A 19,676-nucleotide genomic window follows, 5' to 3' on the forward strand; every position below is an offset into this window, starting at 1 on the left:
TGTGATATGTATATGGGCCATCATGCTTAATATTTACATAGTCTACATACACACCAGAACCAAAAACCAGTGCTTGACTAGCTGAGGTTAAGATTAATTTCTCCTTATTCATAAGCTACTTATTGTGCCCTTCCTATAGAGCCTAAAATAAATGGGGTCATCGAGATATTTGTTCGTATGAGAGCCTGTTGTTTGACTACTAAGTTGTAGCAGCGTAGATGTCAAAGCTGGGTAAAAAGCAGGAGAGCCTGGTGTTCTTGTGGATGCTATAAATGTGTTTATGTTGTCGTTTGCTTGGTTAGTTGATTTGGCTTGGTTTGATCTGGCAATGACATTTACCAAAATTTGGTTGCAGGTTGGGGAGAAGTTAAAAGTTCTTGAGCAAATAATGAGTTCTTAAATTACTTCTGAATTTTATTAACTTTCTTTATGTTATATTTACATGGATAACTGACTTAATGAAGTTAGCTCTCAAATATAGCTTCCTTTATGTGTAAAGAAACTAAATTTAAAAACAAATCTGCTTGCAAACTGAGAGTACAAATATCAATATCCACATTAACTAGTTGAGTAAGCATCCAAAGGTAATCAGGTGGCCAGTGGTGATGGTGAGTTAACAATTAGGCTGGTGACTCAGTGGAGTGCTTTTAGATGGTTTTACAGGTAAGACCTATAGGCTACTATTAAAGGCAAAGAGGCTGCATTCATAGTTCTGAAAGGCAAAACTGCTGATCTTTAACGTTTAACTAATTAAAGATGGGTACATATAACATGAAAATGCCGGTATGTCAAAATGTGGTATTGCTTCACTGAATCCACAAACAAGTTTTCAGTGAAGTGACCTTGGCAGGTAATCAGACATTTTCCACTTTTGATACAATTAGGATTATCTTTCTGAACAAATTTACCTTTTGCACTACCCCATCTTAGACTGCTTCTGGTACTTAACAAGTTTATGTATAATTAACTAGTTTTGTAGTTAAAAGTTGATGGAATACCACCAAAATTATAACTTCGAAAGTTAAACACAACTTTAACTTTCAAAGTTATAATTTTCCAATCAGTAAACTGAAGTATATGTTTATATAGCAATACAAGAATAAAGGTATCATTGGGAGGGGAGTCTACTCCCAATTTAATAACAATATTCTTTTTTTTTTTTTTTCTTTGAGACGGAGTTTCGCTCTTGTGACTCAGGCTGGAGTGCAATGGCACGATCTCGGCTCACCGCAACCTCAGCCTTCTGGGTTCAGGCAATTCTCCTGCCTCAGCCTCCTGAGTAGCTGGGAATACAGGCATGCGCCACCGTGCCCAGCTAATTTTTCGTATTTTTAGTAGAGACGGGGTTTCACCATGTTGACCAGGATGGTCTCGATCTCTTGACCTCGCGATCCACCCCCCTCGGCCTCCCAAAGTGCTGGGATTACAGGCATGAGCCACCACGCCCGGCCCAACAACATTCTTATTTAAAGATATTTTACTAACATGAGCATTCTGGACCAAATGAGATTTATTTATGTAAAGCAAAATAGTTTTTAAGGAGCACCAAGTAAGCACATTTAAAGTATTAACGTTTAAAACCTGTTAATAAAGAGTCAGGCTTTTAGTTTTAATAACCTGGAATCAGTTAACAAATACAGCAAACACCCCAACACCCATCTAGCTTAATGGCTGCAACTGTCAATACTACACAAATGCTTGCAGACAAATGATGTTATACACAAGACATAAGAGCAGTGCTTTTTCTTCTCATATTTTTACCAATGTCCAAATGAAAAAGAAAGAGAAAACTTGAGTCCTTCTGTATTAAAGTATTGGTCATAGTCAGATAACAGGTTGATAGCAGAATTCAAATAAACTAGAAACTCAAGACTTCCTATTCCCAATTCACTGTTTCACATGTTGGTCATAGATTTCTGTAATAAAATGATCAGTAAGCACTTGGCCTTGGGAAATGAAAGGTTCTCTAGGTTAAAGTCTGTGTTACTTCTTGTGTTTGCCTTTGATCGGCCACTTGGTCACTCCATAAATTCAAGCCTCTACAAATGTCAAGGTAAGGTTTTCTTTCAATATGGCAAGACTTAACTATCAAAAGCTTTACATTTCTCTTTTGCTCATTTAAAGTGAGTCTTTCAAGATTGAAGATATTTCCACAGTTATAAAAAGGATAACACAGCCAAACCCACTGTCTCCAGGCCAGGGAGCCATGTTCTTCAATTCACAAAGAAATCCATATAAGGGTACCTCTGTGTGGCTAATATGCTATAGTTCATTATTTTTAGAGAAACATGCCAAATGCTAATAAATGATTAAGTGCTTTAAAGGATGTTGACAGACAAAGCCTGAGCTGAAATAAGATTCAAGATGTAATTTATGATGTGAAACATTTTCTTTCAGGACCACAGTTAAAAAGAGGTTGGTTATGTTTGGGAGAGAGCTGGATGTGGTGTGTGGGGATACCTCAGCCAAGAACTTCTCTAATTTTAGACTTTTTATTATTTCCACTGCTTTTATTTTAGAGAGTTATTTATCCTTCCCTATAGGGCCTCTGGTGAAAATGCAAAGGAACAAGAAAATGGCCAAAATGTGGTGGTAGATGGGAGAGAGGGAGAGAGAGAGGAGATGGGGTGAAGGGAGAAGACAGAAGAGATCATTCTTGAGTCAGAAATGTATTAGCAAAATTGAAGCATTTCTCAAGCAAGTCTCCCCTATCGAGGCTCAAAACTGTACTCATGCCTGCTGACCTGCCGTCTTTTCGCCTACCTCTCTCTTCTTGAGTTTTATTGTAGTTTCCAGAAAGAAGGAAAACTATCCTCAGAATGTTTCCACTATGTGCTGTCTTCTTCCTGCTCAGTGTTTTCAGACTATCTTAAAGGGCTTTCAGATTCCATGGTCATCGACATTTTCTGATCATAGCTCATCAGTATCCAATAAGATAGTCCACAGATAATTAGGTGTAAATATGGCATGAAGTTACTTCCTAGAGTTTGTTGACTTCATCTAATTTGCAAGTCTTGTTCTGAGCCTGGAGGCCCTCAGGTTCTCATTCTTCAGTTTCTTCAGGCGTCACCAGTGATCTTAGAAGATCCCATTCAGATAAATGAATCTAATAATAGGCCAGGTTTGTAAATGGGCTTTGTTATTTCTCTTAGTTGGATCTTTTCAAAATGTGTAACGTGTCAGTAAAAGTTTTAAAGCTCAAACTGTAGATATATTCTTAAATCAGATAAGAGAGGAGCAATCAATTTCTTTCCTGGCCTGTCACAGACTTAGAAATAAATTTCTGGCAGGAAAATATATTTGAGGTAAATTTCAATTTCTCTTACGAAATATTTTTAAAAATTGTTTTCTATCTCTTTGTTTCTCTTAGAGATTTTGTTTCAAGAACTTTAATTCATTGACATAAGCCATTTTTCTATTTCAGCTTGTAGGAATCTTTCCAGAGCTGTGAAAAGGCCTCTGTTTTGTGGATGTGCATGAAATAGATTCCCATGCACAGAACCGCTGCCTTGCACAACTCTAGGGGGCACTGTACATATTGTAATCTATTGAGATGGTACCACTGGGGGATAAGCTAACGTTATTTCTGACTCACATATTTCTAACTCACATAGCCTAATCTTTAAGTGATTAAGTGCACTTTGAGGGACTCAGGGTAGAAATTGTAATTTATAGTTGTCCTTCAGGGCATAGGTGCACTGTATGTCAAGAAAAAAAAATTCCAAGCACTCGACCAGCATATTGACTTCAAATTCAAAGCTTACTTTGAATTATTTCTCTATGTATCAATACAGAGAGAGTTCTGACACGGAAGTCCTTGAATGAAGGGGTCCTATCTTATTAAAACTCTAGTTCAAGCACAGAAAAGCTCTTATCTACTACAGGAAACAGAGATAAAAACAGAATACACCCTTTCCCAAAGTTGTGAAATGCAGCCATTCCATTATTTTCCTTGTTTGACTCTTACTGTGAAAACATTTATATAATGCCAGTCATTTAAAGAAATGTTCAGTTTATCACAAGATGGAATAGACTGCAGTCTGGCAAAGTAACCCTGGTTGTCTTCTTAATTACACCACTCACCCTCTAAAACAATTATCTCTTACAATACTGCATCTACTTCCATGAAACTCACAATCCTCTCCACAACTAAACCTCCTCACAGAATCCCATTACATAGTGAGAAACAGTAGGTTCTGTTTCATATCAGTCATTGCCTTGACAAGTTTGAGTAGGAGAGAGAGGGTGAGAGGAATTTTTCTCTTTACATTTTCCGGACTGCATGGAAGAGCAGAACTCCAACAAGAGTCCAGCCCACCTTCAAGCCTCAATTCTAGAGTTTCCAATTCCATGTGCCAAGACCTGATTATCAGGACTAGAATATATAAATAGTAAATATACAGTCATGTCAATTCTCTAAAGAATATATGTAGAATATGAGAACTGAAAAGCTTATGACAAATGTTTTATCATAGATGATTTCTGCCATATGATCAAATTCATTCATTCACTCATCCATTCATCAGTATTCAGCAAGCATTGAATGAGTGACTGCTGGGTGTCAAGCACTGTGCTAGGCCTTATAAATGTTGTGGAATATTCTGAAACAAACAGTTAAAGGTCAATGTATACTTGTAATTTAATACAGAAAAAGGAAATGCTATCTATGGTTAATGAGGTGAGTGAACATTTGCTTGTGCAAGATGGTTAACTTTGGCATTTCCTGACTTTATGGGGCTTGATGCCTTTTGGCATTAACAAGGGTGTCTGTTAACAGGATTTTTTTTTCTCCATTTAATACCTTAAGTACATGATTTTTAATTAGAAAGAGAAATGAAAACTGTAAATCTCTCAGTTGAAGAGATTTTGTAGGATTCGCTTCACAAAACTCTCAAATAAATAAGAATATTTCTTATTCATACTATTTATCGTTTTAGAAATATTTTAAACTATAATATAAAAATGACTTTATAATGTAGTAGAATAATTTATTTGAATTCTCTGGTTTCTTTCTCAAGCAGCTGTTCCACTGTAAAGTTATAAAATCATGGTTCTCTTGAATAGAAGTCTTTTAGCCAGTAATGGTCACATCTTTTTTCAATCTAGTGTTTATTTATTTATTTGTGTTTACTGTCCGAAAGAAATGTTCTAGAGAAGCTGTATAAGCCTTGGGGTAAAATGGGTCAGCACAAACACAGGCTATCATTTTGTCAAATGGACACCACATTGCCAGCAGGACTTAACAAAGGCTACTCAGTTAGATGAGACATTATGATATGAAAAGCAGTGCCAGTTTGCCAGTTATGTATTTGCCAACTGGCTCATATTTGATAAATTTTAGGTAACATAAATTCAACTGAATTTTAAACAGGATTTAAAATTTTAATTTATGTGGAAGGGACATAGTGTCAATATTGAACTCTAAACCTCCTTTTTGCGATCAGAGAGACTGCCTTTTGATGACATGTTTGAATTATCTTCACTGTTCAGACCTCGCCCTTAAGTTATCTAATTTAATGGGGTAAAGTCAGAAGAAAAAACTAAAAATAGGGAATAAGGAATGTGTTGTTGTTGCTGGGTTTAAAGTTAAGAGTTGCTCCCTCTTGGAATAAAGTGAATCCATTTTCTCTTCAGTGGGGAAAGCCCTATCATTAGACTTCAAACTATACAGATGTTAGATGTTGTCATTTTTCCCAAAGAATGAAGAAGAAATGAATGTCTAAGACTCATACACACCTACTATAAGAAAAATCTCTCACCAGATTTTAAAGACGGCATCTTGGTTGAGAGTAATTTTTTTTTTTGGCAAAACTTCATAGTTTTTCCCCACCCAGGACTACTTTTTTGCATTAAACAGGTGGATGCCCTTATATTTTAGATAAGTTTCAAGCATTAACTTGCTTCCTAAAGACTTTCTTGCTAGAGGCTATTAAGATGACAGAGATGAGCATCAAGAGTATCAGGCTTTGCTGTGTCTCCACAAAGGCTTCTGATCAGTGAGGCAGAGGTTAAGCTTTTTACAGGAAGAGCATATAGAGTCTTGCCAAAGCCATCCTTCTCACTGCAAAAAAATGGAAGCAACAGTGCATGCTCTTCCTGCATCTTCTGTGGCCTTCCAGAACCAATACCTCCAGTTCTGAATTGAAAGCATGAAATGCTGAAAGCTGATGAATGTTAATGCTCTTTTTTTTTAGTCTCTTTCTCTTCAAAAGTGTAGACTAGAAAACTGTAATCTCTCTGTTGTGATTGTATTTCTATCTCTCTGTTGAGCTTGAAGAGCATTATTACTGTTTTCAGTTTGTGCTTCCCTGTCTTCTGTGATAGCTTGGGTCAGAGGTTGGGCTGCAGGCCTCCAGTGGTATGAAGAGCAATAATCCAATTTCTAGGCTGAGCCAAAAGCAATGGAGACCTCAAAACATGGCCTGGATTAAGTGCAGAGCTCATTTTCATCAGCCAGACTTCTTTCCTTTCAAAGGTCTTGGTGCTCATTCATCTTGATTATTCTGATAGTGGCACCCACAGGATAAAAATATTAACATATTTGGAAATAATTTAAGACAAAATAAAATATTTTAAAATATCCAAATGTTTGGACATTATTTGAATAAAGTAACTAGGAGGATTAGTCAGGGTTCTCCACAGAAACAGAACCTGTAGGATGGATAGGTAGATTGATAGATAGGCAGACAGGTAGGCAGATAAATAGATAATGAGAAATCAGTTTATAATATTATAGAGGCTGAGAAGTCCCATAATCGGCCATCTGTAAGCTGCAAACATGGGAAAGCCAGTAGTGTAATTCAGTCCAAGTCCAAAGGCCTGAGAAACCATTCTGAGGGCCAGAGGAGATGAAATGAGGCATTCCAGATCAGAAAGGAAGAAAAAGAGGCAAATTCCTTCTGCCTCTGCCTTTTGTTCTGTTCAGGCCCTTAACACATTGGATAATGCCCACCTACCTCGTGGAAAGCAATCAGCTATACTGAGTTCCACAAATTCATATGCTAATTTCTTCTAGACACATCCTCACAGACATACCCAGAAATAAATGTTTTATTGGGCAACCTGTGGCTGGTCAAGTTAACACATAAAGTTAACCATAGCACTAAGTGAGCAGAGGATTTTGCTCTGCATCTAGATATTTTACCACTATTTGACACATAACTATAGGTTTAAAAAATAATATTTGATTTAAATTTAAACTTTTTTTGAAAGATCACCTTCTTCAAAACATTGTCAGGCAGGTTATAGTGTTTGTAAGCAAAAACTCAAGACCATCTGGGTTCAAATGTGGATACACTACTCACTTAAGTGAGCAACGAAAGACAAGCATGTTGGTTTCCAAATGAAGAGTAACAAATGACCCTACAATGTAGTGGCTTAAAACAGTAAATATTTATTAAATCACACTGTGTCTTTGCTTTGGGAATTTTGGAGTGGCTTAGCTGGGTGGCCCCGGCTCAAGGTCTCTCAAGGAGTTGCACTCAAAATACTGGCTGGGGCTGCAGTCATCCAAAGGTTTGACTAAGGCTCATGGATCCTCTTATTCACAGACCTGGCAAATTCGTGCTTGTTGTTTTCAAGAGGCCTTAGTGCTTTGCCATTTGGCCTCTCCAAATGGTGGTTGAGTATCCTCATGACATGGCAGCTGGCCTTTCCCAGAATAAGTGACCCAAGAGAGAGGAAGCCATGATGCTCTTTAGGAACTAGTCTCAGACATCATACATCATCACGTTTGTTACATTCTATTCATTAAAAGCAAATCACGAAGTCCAACCCACATTCAGAGGGAGGGAAATTAAGCTTCATGTTTTGAAGAGAGGAGTAATCAATATCGGAATATTGTCTGAATAATTTATACCAGGTTGGGTCTAGCACAATACTTGCAACCAGTTGGATAATTTTAATTCTTATTTCTAAGGGCAATTGGCGGTTCTTTTAAAGCAGTGTGAGTTCAAAGCTGGTTCAGACCTGTGGTGCACTGAGTCTCCCCCATTTCAGTAACTGGGGAATCACATGCATGTGATAAACCTCTATGAATGTCCTGACTCTTCATATCATGTGTCCAATCTGTCAGCTAGTCCTGCTAGCTAGCTCCACCCTTAAAATATATATAGCCTATACCCTACTCTCCCCAGCCTCAGGGCACACAGGGTCCTACTTACCACCAGTTCTCATCAGTGCTTCCTTTCTTGGATCCACATTCTATTCTACACTGGGCAGCAACAGTGATCTCTTGAAAAATATGTTAGATCATGCCATTTCTTTTCTCCAAACCTTGCAATGAATTCCCTCAAGAAAACATTCAAACTCTTCCCTCTACATCTTCATTTTCCATGCATTTGGCCTGGGTCACTCTTCTCCAGCTTTAGTAGCCAGCAGCCTCATTGCTGTACCTCCAGTTCACCAGGCTTATTTTGACCTCAGGGCATTTGCACATGCTCTTGCCTCTGCCTAGAATGCTCTTCACATGGCTTACTATCTTATTTCAGTCAAGTCCCTCCTCAAATGTTGCCTCTTCAGAGTGATGTTGCTGAGAAGCTTATCAAGAAAACACCTCAAATCTCACCCTCACTCAATATGATCACAGTCTCTGTTTAACAGCCTCCCTCACTAGACTGTAAACTCCACGAGAGTAGTAATGCTCAGAATGGTGTCTGACACATAGTGAATGCTCAATAAATATTTATTGAATGAATGAATAAGCAGAGTTATTAGTTGGTTGATTAACTCAGAAGTCACAAGAAAGAGGCTATGACGGCACACAGATGTATTTTGGTAAAACAATGTTATCCGAGAGGGTTTTCTTTTAAAAAATATATAAACTGAACTTTTATAAATTGTGAGATGATCCATATAAAAATTCGAATCTGGGTTCTTTTGAAAAATCGAGAGATTTTCGTATTTGGAGTTCCTTAGCAAACAGTGTATGGTATTTATTAGCAACTACTCCTTTCAGACAAAGTTCACCCCAGACCCCACCACTCCCTATCATCTTCCTGACACCAATGACTTCCTGAGACCTGGCACCCTCCACTTCTCTGTGTTACCTGCCTGGCCCTGTAGGTCTTCAGGATCCCACATTAGCCATAAGTATGATAAGTCTGCTAACTTTTGTCCCACATGTCTGTATAAGTTTTGATATCTAACTTAGAAATGAAATTAGTCCTATGTTGAATCTCCAAGTCAAATTCATAATAAGACACACACTTTAGACTTTGGCATCATTCTAATTATAAAACAATCAACTCAGCTTGACAAACTCAGTAGAGTCTTCACTACTAGTGAAAGGATGAAAAGACTCCATTGTGTCTCAAAATAATTTTCACTGGTTGTGAAAATTGTTTTTTAAAATATTTTTAAGACCCATGAAATTGAAATACTTTTCTTTATTTTCAAACCTCATGAACATTTGATCCAGATGTTTACCTAAAGTGATTCATTTACCAGCCTGGGACACACCAAGTTGTCCTAAGAAAGAAAATAACCACATTTAATAATAGATGGTTGTATAGTCTGCAATCAGATAAAGAGAAATATATATATGTACATAGATATACATGTTACATATGTTACATATTATATATATGCATGTATATATATACAAAATAGCAATAACTATGTCTTCTTGCTCCTTATATAGCCAGTCCCTGTTATAGTTTAGAGTCTATGAATCAAGCACTGTTAATATTAAACATCTGCTATGTGTCAGGCACTGTTCTAGGCAGTTGTGGAGCTCACAGTCTGTCTTACACTCCAGGGATCCAGACAGAAAAGACGAAGCAAACAAATAAGTTAATGTCATCTGCCACAGGAATTGATAGACTATGGCTTAAAAGGAAAGGAACGTAGGGAGATGGGGATGCCTGGCTGGTTACTGCATCTAATAGTGTGATCAAGGGAAGTCATGTTGAAACTATGAAATCTGAGCAAGACCTGAAGGAGGTAAAGGAGTCAACCAAGTGAGTCTGTGGCGAAAGAGCCTTCTAGGATAAGGAAGGACCTAGAATGAAACCTGAAGCAGGAATGCGCCTGGTGTGTGCGCACAACTGCGTGGCTACGCCAACTGAAATACCGTTCAGTTAGGTAAACCGACTACAGTGAAGATCAAGTGTATGAATGCACATGCTGTTCTGCATGAAGTACTACTTCAGAAGGGAAGTCAGGTCTCCTCAGCTAAGGACTATTTATCATTCAATTTTCATTAACCTGTCTTTCGCTTTGGCCATGACCTGGGCATTTATGACTCTGTGACAATATACAGGTTCAATTTTCAGGAAGAACTTAAGCAACTGGCCCAAGTTTGCTCTGATGAGGTGATCTGAACTCTAAGCTAACTCTAAGAACTCATGATGACTTCTTGTAAGCTGGCTGCATTTTCATCAGTCCCAACATACTTTCCCGTCCCATAGATTTATCAAAGAATGGTGCTTTTCAAAGAAGTAGTCCATGAGAAAAAGAATGAAAATCAGAATTTATCCTATTCTGTATGTTAATTACTCTGCACTAAGTGATACAATTCAGAAGCCATCTTATGAAACCCTCTAACGAGTTTCATGTCTCCACAATGCAGCTGCTTGCAGAGGACTGGCCTTTTGGAGCTGAGATGTGTAAGCTGGTACCTTTCATACAGAAAGCCTCCGTGGGAATCACTGTGCTGAGTCTATGTGCTCTAAGTATTGACAGGTAGAAGCTTCTATTTAAGCCAAGTATATTCTGAACACTATACTATTGTTTTCCATGTTATTTAGAAAATAAACTATGTAGTTCAATAAAACTAAGGCATGCCAGCTTAAAATACAATTCTATTTTTACTTTCAGATATCGAGCTGTTGCTTCTTGGAGTAGAATTAAAGGAATTGGGGTTCCGAAATGGACAGCCGTAGAAATTGTTTTAATTTGGGTGGTCTCTGTGGTTCTGGCTGTCCCTGAAGCCATAGGTTTTGATTTGATTACGATGGACTACAAAGGAAGTTATCTGCGAATCTGTTTCCTTAATCCCGTTCAGAAGACAGCTTTCATGCAGGTAAATTTTTCATTTTTTAATTTTTCTTTCTGGTCTTCCCTTATAAATATTTAGCTGTTTTCCCCCTGTTCACCACTCCTTGAGAAACTATTGATTTATGACTGTCCTTGGCACAAATTAAGAGTATAAATCCAAGGACTGTGGAGTTAATGGTGACCAATGGCTCAAGCTGCAAGAAGATAGATCACTACCTCTCTAAGAATCCCCTTAATCTCAGCGGCACAGATAAACCAAGTTCACATGAGAGAATTGATGTGAATTTATAGCTTTTCTACCCAAAGCCCCATAAGAACTGACAACTACTACAGATTCTACACAAGATAGCACTGTAGTTGTCAGAGGAGAGGATGGTCCAGCAGATGTTCAGATTGAAGTCACCCTGATATGGATGGATTCAGAATGGCAAGACTCCCCTCTTTCTGTCTTTGATGCCAAAGAAAAAGCTACCATTGCAAGAAACTCTTCATTCTGGTAATTTATTAAAGAGCATTTGATTAGTGAATAGAAAAAGAATAGTGATGCTGGTTTCCAGAAGATAGATCCTGTGGGTAAAAGGTTCTTCCTAACAGAATGAGTTAGGAGAAATTAATGCAAAGGGGGCTAGTCTATTCCCAATGATTATTTTCCATTGTATATATAAGGAGATTAATTAAAACGTTATGTACTCTATATATCATGCTAAGTAAAAGAATAAAGGACATAATGTGAAATTGAATATGAAATTGCTATCTTCTTGTTTCTTATTAGTAAAAAGGAAAAAAATGTGTTGCCTACGTTACATAAATTTCTCTCCAACACAGACATCTAAACCAAAATGAAAAAGATAACAGAGAAGAAAAAGTATAAGAGATATAAGTCAAAAGCAGTTTTTAACTTTTTGAGAGGTTAGATTGTTACTTAGCTAAATGGTTAACCTAGACCTTCTCATATTTTTTGTTCCCATTAAACATACTTGTTAAAAAGTGAGAACTTCATCTAAACACTTTATATATATATAGTATTTAGGTGATATGTTTCACACAAAGAATACTCTAAGGTTAACTTTCTTATGTGAAGACAAAACACTGAATTACCAACTATTTCAAATTTTGCCTAACTGCTTACGTTTTTATGCATGCTTATAACACATTATCTTAGAGAACTGAAATACCTTTTAGGGAAATTAGTTTTATTTAACATGGGTATTTATTTGTTGAGCAAGTGTGGTCTGAAAGTTTCTACATAGTATATATAAACTGATCTAATTTAAAAGATAATCGTTCCCTGATGAATTTTTTTTTAACATTCATTACATAAGATTTTCTTCTAAAGGAGTATTAATTATAAAAATTCTCTCATCCCCATAGTTTTACAAGACAGCAAAAGATTGGTGGCTATTCAGTTTCTATTTCTGCTTGCCACTGGCCATCACTGCGTCCTTCTATACCCTGATGACCTGCGAAATGTTGAGAAAGAAAAGCGGCATGCAGATTGCTTTAAATGATCACCTAAAGCAGGTAAGAAAATACAAATATTTGATGACTCATGGTTGTAATCATAATTATGAATATGAAACTTATGATGATAAACTAACATTATTATATACCGAGCATATTTCCTTTTTCTTGCTTCTGGTAGTTTTGAATATATAAAGAGTATTTTTATATTATTTATTTAGAGATATTCTATATAATCTAAAAGGATGTAGGGAGAATCAGTACTTTTAAAAATGAATCTCTAGTCAATTTAAAGCTCAGTGTCTTGAGTTTTTACACGTCACTGACTTTTATTTCTTTTTTTTTTTTTTTTTTTTTTTTTTGAGATGGAGTCTCACTCTGTCACCCAGGCTATAGTACAGTGGCACTATCTCAGCTCACTGCAACCTCTGCCTCCTGGGTTCAAGTGATTCCCTGCCTCAGCCTCCTGAGTAGCTGGGATTACAAGCACATGCCACCACACCTAGCTAATTTATTTTTAGTAGCGACGAGGTTTTACCATGTTGGCCAGGCTGGTCTTGAACTCCTGACCTCATGATCCACCCACCTCAGCCTCCCAAAGTGCTGGGATTATAGGTGTGAGCCATTGTACACAGCCAACTTTTTGAAGGCAATATTAACTATTGTTTTAGAAGAGAGAATGCTATGAATATAATGAGCCATCTTTAAAGAGTCTGACTCTGGATTTATTTCAGAGACGAGAAGTGGCCAAAACCGTCTTTTGCCTGGTCCTTGTCTTTGCCCTCTGTTGGCTTCCCCTCCATCTCAGCAGGATTCTGAAGCTCACTCTTTATGATCAGAATGATCCCAATAGATGTGAACTGTTGAGGTAAGAAAGGCAAAATAGAAATGATTTTGAAAACAAATGCCACTCAGAAGTGTTTCCATTAATCCGTTTTATAGGCAGAGAGACTACTATTTTCTAACCCTTAGGAAGCCCTGAGACTCCCAGTTTTTATCTGAGGTCCTGTTGAGAGGGGCGGGGAAGGGGGATTATGAAGAACACAGGAGACAGCCAGAGTTGTCAAGATGATGAGTGAGTGGCAAGGTGGAAAACATCAGATCCAATTCTCCGCTGTGGTTTGTAAATTATTTCTTTTCAGCCAGCCTTAATACTTCCAAATGAGATTTTATTGTAAAAGAGAAGAATTGGGCCTGGCAAGGAGAAATGGAGGGAGGTCAGTAGATACTAGAGACAGAAGGAGACAGAGACAGAGATAGAGACAGGCAGAGATCATTATTAGCAAAGACGAGTGATACATTTAGAACTACTGTATATTGGTATTTTTTTCCCCTTACAAAAGCACAGAAGTCTACAATGAATACATGTTCAGAATAGCATATTTTTCACAGACACATTTTGGGTAATTTTGTTGCAGCTTTCTGTTGGTATTGGACTACATTGGCATCAACATGGCCTCACTGAATTCCTGCATTAACCCAATTGCTCTGTATTTGGTCAGCAAAAGATTCAAAAACTGCTTTAAGGTAAGAGAATATTCCAAAATCAAAAGCCTCTTCGTAATATGGCATCAAATATAAGCTTTCAAAACTATTAATATATCTGTCCAGAGAGATCTAGTAAATTATTTTATAGTTTCCCTTTATTTACATGATGGATGATTTTTTTAAATACGGCTTTTGCTTATAAATCACTATAATTGATTTTTGCCTATAAATCCTAGTCAGCTACTTCCTACTGCCTCAGCCAATCAGTTATACTCATGGAATTGTTCCAAAAAGTAATAAAAATTATATGCCTTGATGTCTGATAGACATCACATAATTAAATAAGGACTAAACATGAATTTAAATACACTGTTTCCTGTTTTTGGTAGATTTTGGACTACACAGCCACAATTTGTATTGTAACTAAATTAGTTTCTTTTTCACATGGACTATGAGAATAGCAAGGTAAACAAAATTAGTTTCGGTTTTACCTCTTTCTACCTTTTTGTATAACAGTAATGTGCTGTTCAATATGAAATGTGTATTATTATTCCTTCTTCAAGCTGCTTGCATTTTATCCTCCTTCTATTCATTCACTCCTTCAGCAATCTAACAGGAAATAAACTATCCCCTCCCCTGATATGAAAATAATCTATTTGTCCCTGGTATTACACTACTGGAAAGCTAAGAAAGTAGCTTCCTTGTAAACACTAAGGCAGCCTATAACATTCTTTGCCCACTCGTAACTCAAATTTTAGAGCTGGAAGATAACTTTCATCAGGATCAACACCCTCATTTTATAGAATATAAAATAGTGGACTTGCCATTTCCTTTTACATATAGAATGAACAGAAGACAAACAGAATGAACAAAATTTTAGATTTAAAAAAGTTTCAAGACAAAAATTGGATGAAGAAAACTGAGGTGCTTTTATACTATATAACCTTATTGTTTAACAATATTGAAAAGACACATGAGAATAACATGGCTGAAAAAATACCAAAGCAGTATTAAATTCATTATCATGGAAAGATATTTATGTCGCTGTCGAGTGAGAAAAAGCAGGTTAAATCTCATCAGCAAAGTGGCTTAGAGTAACTTGAAATGAGATGTGTGTGAAACTATGTATAAGGTTATGGAGTATACATATGGTACAGTCTCACTAAAATAATTATACTCAAGTACATGCACATATACACGTATATAATTTATTTCATGTATATTCAAATATTTCTGTTTTCATGACAAAAAGTCTTGAATTATATGTTTATCAAATATTAACAATATTTATCAAATAACTAAGGGTAAATATCAATTAAAAGTGGCTTGCTCACTCGATGCAGTGGCTCACTCCTGTAATTCCAGCACTTTGGGAGGCCGAGGCGGGTAGATCACCTGAGGTCAGGAATTCAAGACCAGCCTGACCAGCATGAAGAAACTCCACCTCTACTAAAAACAGAAAATTAGCTGGGCATGGTTGTGCATGACTGTAATCCCAGCTACTCAGGAAGCTGAGGCAGGAGAATCGCTTGATCCTGGGAGGTAGAGGTTGCGGTGAGCTGAGATCACGTCATTGCACTCCAGCCTGGGCAAAGAGCAAAACTCTCTCAAGAAAAAAAAAAGGTGCTTTCTCTTGATGAGAAATTTTAACTATATAGTTTTTTTCTTCTCTGCATTTTTTGGTTAACAGCAATTATCATATGCTACTACTGTGATTATATTCTTTTAAGAGGGAAAATAGAAAAGCATGGAAGGGTCCAAGAACTCCTAATCACATAAAGAGAGTCAGAACCCTGGCGAGGAGGAAGAGTTGGGAAAGGTGACTGATGTTAACATATAATGAGTTACTTTGTTTTGTGCAGTCATGCTTATGCTGCTGGTGCCAATCATTTGAAGAAAAACAGTCCTTGGAGGAAAAGCAGTCGTGCTTAAAGTTCAAAGCTAATGATCACGGATATGACAACTTCCGTTCCAGTAATAAATACAGCTCATCTTGAAAGAAGAACTACTCAATGAATTTCATTTTCTTTATCTTGAACATAAGTCATTAAAACAAAATGAAACATTTGCCAAAACAAAACAACAAAACTATATATTTGCACAGCATACTAATAAAATGTTAAGTGTAATCATTTTAACACTCATAGCTGCATATGACATTTTATGAGCTGTTTACAGCATGAAAAGAAAATCAGTGGGAATTAAGAAAGCCTCATTGTGAAAGCACTTAACTTTTTACAGTTAGCACTTCAACACAGCTCTTAATAACTTCCAGGATATTCACACAACACTTAGGCTTAAAAACGAGATCACTCAGAATTTCTAGTCAAAAGACTTATTTTTAAATTAATGTGGATCTGATACAAAGGAAGAATAAGTCACTGTAAAACAGAACTTTTAAATGAAGTTTAAATTACTCATTCAAATTTTTAAAATCCTTTAAAACAACTTTTTAATCAAACTATTGATCAGACTGTAATTAGATGCAAAGGAGAGAGCAGTTTAGTTGGTGTATTTTTTGGACACTAGAAACACTTAAATGATCAGGAGGGAGTAACAGAAAGAGTAAGGATGTTTTCTGAAAATCATTACACTCCTTTCACTAGAAGCCCAAACCCCAGCATTCTGTAAATGTAACCAACATGTTACAAACAAGCAGCATGTAACTAACTGGCATATATGCCACTTGCATGTAAAATAAAATACTTTTTAAAAGAAAATCATTACATTCTTTATATTCAGATAAGATCAAACATCACAAAGAGAAACAGAATGGTTGAAAGCCTATCCCAAAGACTTCTTTCAATCTGCCATTCACATACCCTGCAAAGAAAATACTATCTACAATTTTTTCAGGATGATTAAAATCTTCTTCTTTCACAGTTGTAGCTTAAACTCCCTTTGGTCTTGTCATCTGTAAATACTTAGCTATATACACTGCATGTAGATGATTAAGCGAGGGCAGGCCCTGTGTTCATAGCTTTATGATGGAGAGATGCCAGAGACCTCATAAGACAGACCGTGAACTGCCTGGCGCAGTATCCACATGACAAAGGGGCAAGTAGCACCTTCTGTCACCCATGCTGTAGTTAAAATGGTCTCTAGCATATAATTCTATAGTTAAAATACAATTTTTCAAAATCACACAGATGAGTACATTTAACAGTTACCTGTAAAGATTATTACTAATTTTTGTATTATTTATGTAAATAACCAGTAGAAAAGTGTGCTTGACATGAGGCAAAAGTGCTTTTTGAAACTGTAAGAACCTCTTAACTTTGTGCATTCCTGCCTGATGTTTAGATCTTCTAAGCAAAGTGCCTTAGGATAGCTTGAGATGAGATGTGTGTGAAAGTATGTACAAGAGAAAATGGACAAGAGAGGAAATGAGGTGGGGTAGGAGGAAACCCATCGGGACAGATTCCCATTCTTAGCCTGAAGTTCGTCATTGCCTCGTCACATCAATGCAAAAGGTCCTGATTTTGTTCCAGCAAAACACAGTGCAATGTTCTCAGAGTGACTTTAGAAATAAATTGGGCCCAAGAGCTTTAACTCGGTCTTAAAATATGCCCAAATTTTTGCATTTTTTTTTCTTTTAGTAAACTGGGCCACATGCTGGAAATAAACTAGTAATGTTGTTTCCCAATATCAAATGTGATGATACAGTAACCAAAACCGAACAATGTGGCCAAAAAGAAAGAGCAATAATAATTAATTCACAGGCCGTATGGATTCTATTTATAAATCACCCACCAACGTGTTTATTAATTTCATCCCAATCACTTTCTCAGAGGCCTGTTATCATAGAAGACATTTTAGACTCTCAATTTTAAATTAACTTTGGATCACTAATATTTTCACAGTTTATTAATATATTTTTATTTCTATTTAAATTTTAGATTATTTTTATTACCATATACTGATGTTTTACATCCTGATATCCTTTCCTTCCCCATGTCAGTATCAGGTTCTGTAATTATCTTGCCAAATTTTGAAACTGGACATAATAAGCATATATGCACTATTTATAATAAAATTGCCTTCAGTGGCTTTTTAAAAAAATGTTTGATTCAAAATTTTAACATACTGTTAAGAAACAATTATAATTTTTTTACATAATCAAAACCAAGATAGAAAAAGGTGCTACTGTTTAACTTTAAAACACATTTCTTAGTATTGAAGACCTTAACAACAGACAAAAATATTGTTAACATGGATGTTACAGCTCAAAAGATTTATAAAAGATTTTAACCTATTTTCTCCCTTATTATCTACTGCTAATGTGGATGTATTTTCAAATACCTTTTAGTATTGATAGCTTACATATGGCCAAAGGAATGCAGTTTTAGCAAAACATGAGTATGCTGTAGCTAACTATAAAACTGTAATATAACACTGTAAATTAATTATATATCGGGGGGATTTTTTGGTCACTTAAAGTGGCTATTGTTACTGATCTTTTATTATGTAAACGAAACCAATAAAAATTTAATTTTTTTAACAACCAGCTAATTTTTCACTGTACAGGCTCTAATTCCTTAAATACTGACTGTTTAAAGGAAATAAAAAAGTAACAAGTGGACATTATTTATGTTAAATAAAATTATCAAGAAAGTATGAAGTTATTCAATTAAAATACCACATTTCTAGTCTCTGGCTGGTCTGTGTGTTTCATTGTCATGAAGAAAGATTCACAGACAGACATTCAACTTCCCAGGGTTGACTTTCTGGATGATGGTTTCCAATGGCCTCTTGGGTCTTCTTTTCTTTGGTTACCTGTCTTTGGAGCACTTCACTGTTTCATCATCATTTTAGCAAAGATGAAAGTTTGGAATGAGGTTTAGGGAATTGCTCATTGCATTTCACAAGCTTCTTTTGAGTGTCTCTATGTGCAAGATGGAATGAAATTCATAAAATGCAAGGTCCCTACTTGATAAGAGACAACGATGATACACTTTAATTGAGCCAAAATGAAATGAGCACTAAATGTTGATTGCTGCAGAAGTTCACCTGTCTGTGTCTCTTGGCATGTAATCTCCTTCTTCATCCAACAAAAATAATCCAGCATTAGCAATTACTTTTTTCCCAGATAGTAGGGTCAAACCCAGCCTAGTATTCCAGGGGATGCTATCATTTATCTCTGACCTTTGCTGGATTTCAGCTGCCTAATTTTAGCTGGCACTTCAAGAAACAAGTATTCTGAATCCCAGGGGCCATGTGAGAAGGACAGAAAAGGATAACATAGGAAATATTCTTGTTAAGTAGTTGCCAAAGACAGCCTTCGTTTTCTTGAACAGTTGTTAGAACAGTTAGTTATTAAGTAATAATCATAGTAATGATGCTATCATAATACATTATAGTAAAAGTAGGGAGAATAAATATAATTTAGATACTTCGAAGAAAACCAGGAGATGTGCAGCCTTAAGATGCAGAGGTCCAGAAATCCAAAAATTGTAGAGGTCAAGCTCTTCTAGAAAGCAGTGACTCTGATGTGACTGACTGCCTTTCAAACATTATTAGTCAGCCTTGGAAATGACACACATTTAAAACGCAAAGACTGAGTAGCTATAGTCAAATTGGGAAGTACGGTTGAACACTTCCAGGATTCAAGACTCACTTGAGTAGAAGTAATAACCCTGTCATGTTAGAAAGGAAGTATGTATGATCAGAAAAACACCCAAACTCCAAAACTTGTGATATCCTTGATTATGTCTGCAATTTAGTTGCCC

At 36.3% G+C, this 19,676-nt stretch overlaps 1 protein-coding gene across 3 annotated transcripts in view; it reads left to right on the forward strand.

Moving 5' to 3' along the window:
* EDNRB (endothelin receptor type B) overlaps positions 1-18,599 on the forward strand; it is a 155,569-nt gene extending 136,970 nt beyond the window's left edge. For all 3 annotated transcript variants that reach the window (XM_078340571.1, XM_078340517.1, XM_003731921.6), the window contains 6 exons: positions 10,571-10,683; positions 10,819-11,023; positions 12,370-12,519; positions 13,194-13,327; positions 13,878-13,986; positions 15,810-18,599. In XM_078340571.1, coding sequence (XP_078196697.1) covers positions 10,571-10,683; positions 10,819-11,023; positions 12,370-12,519; positions 13,194-13,327; positions 13,878-13,986; positions 15,810-15,944 — 846 coding nt within the window. In that variant the 3' untranslated portion in view covers positions 15,945-18,599. The remainder of the gene's footprint in view (positions 1-10,570; positions 10,684-10,818; positions 11,024-12,369; positions 12,520-13,193; positions 13,328-13,877; positions 13,987-15,809) is intronic.
* Positions 18,600-19,676: the final 1,077 nt, after the last annotated feature.

Source organism: Callithrix jacchus, chromosome 1 (assembly GCF_049354715.1).
Source record: "Callithrix jacchus isolate 240 chromosome 1, calJac240_pri, whole genome shotgun sequence".
NCBI lineage: Eukaryota > Metazoa > Chordata > Mammalia > Primates > Cebidae > Callithrix > Callithrix jacchus.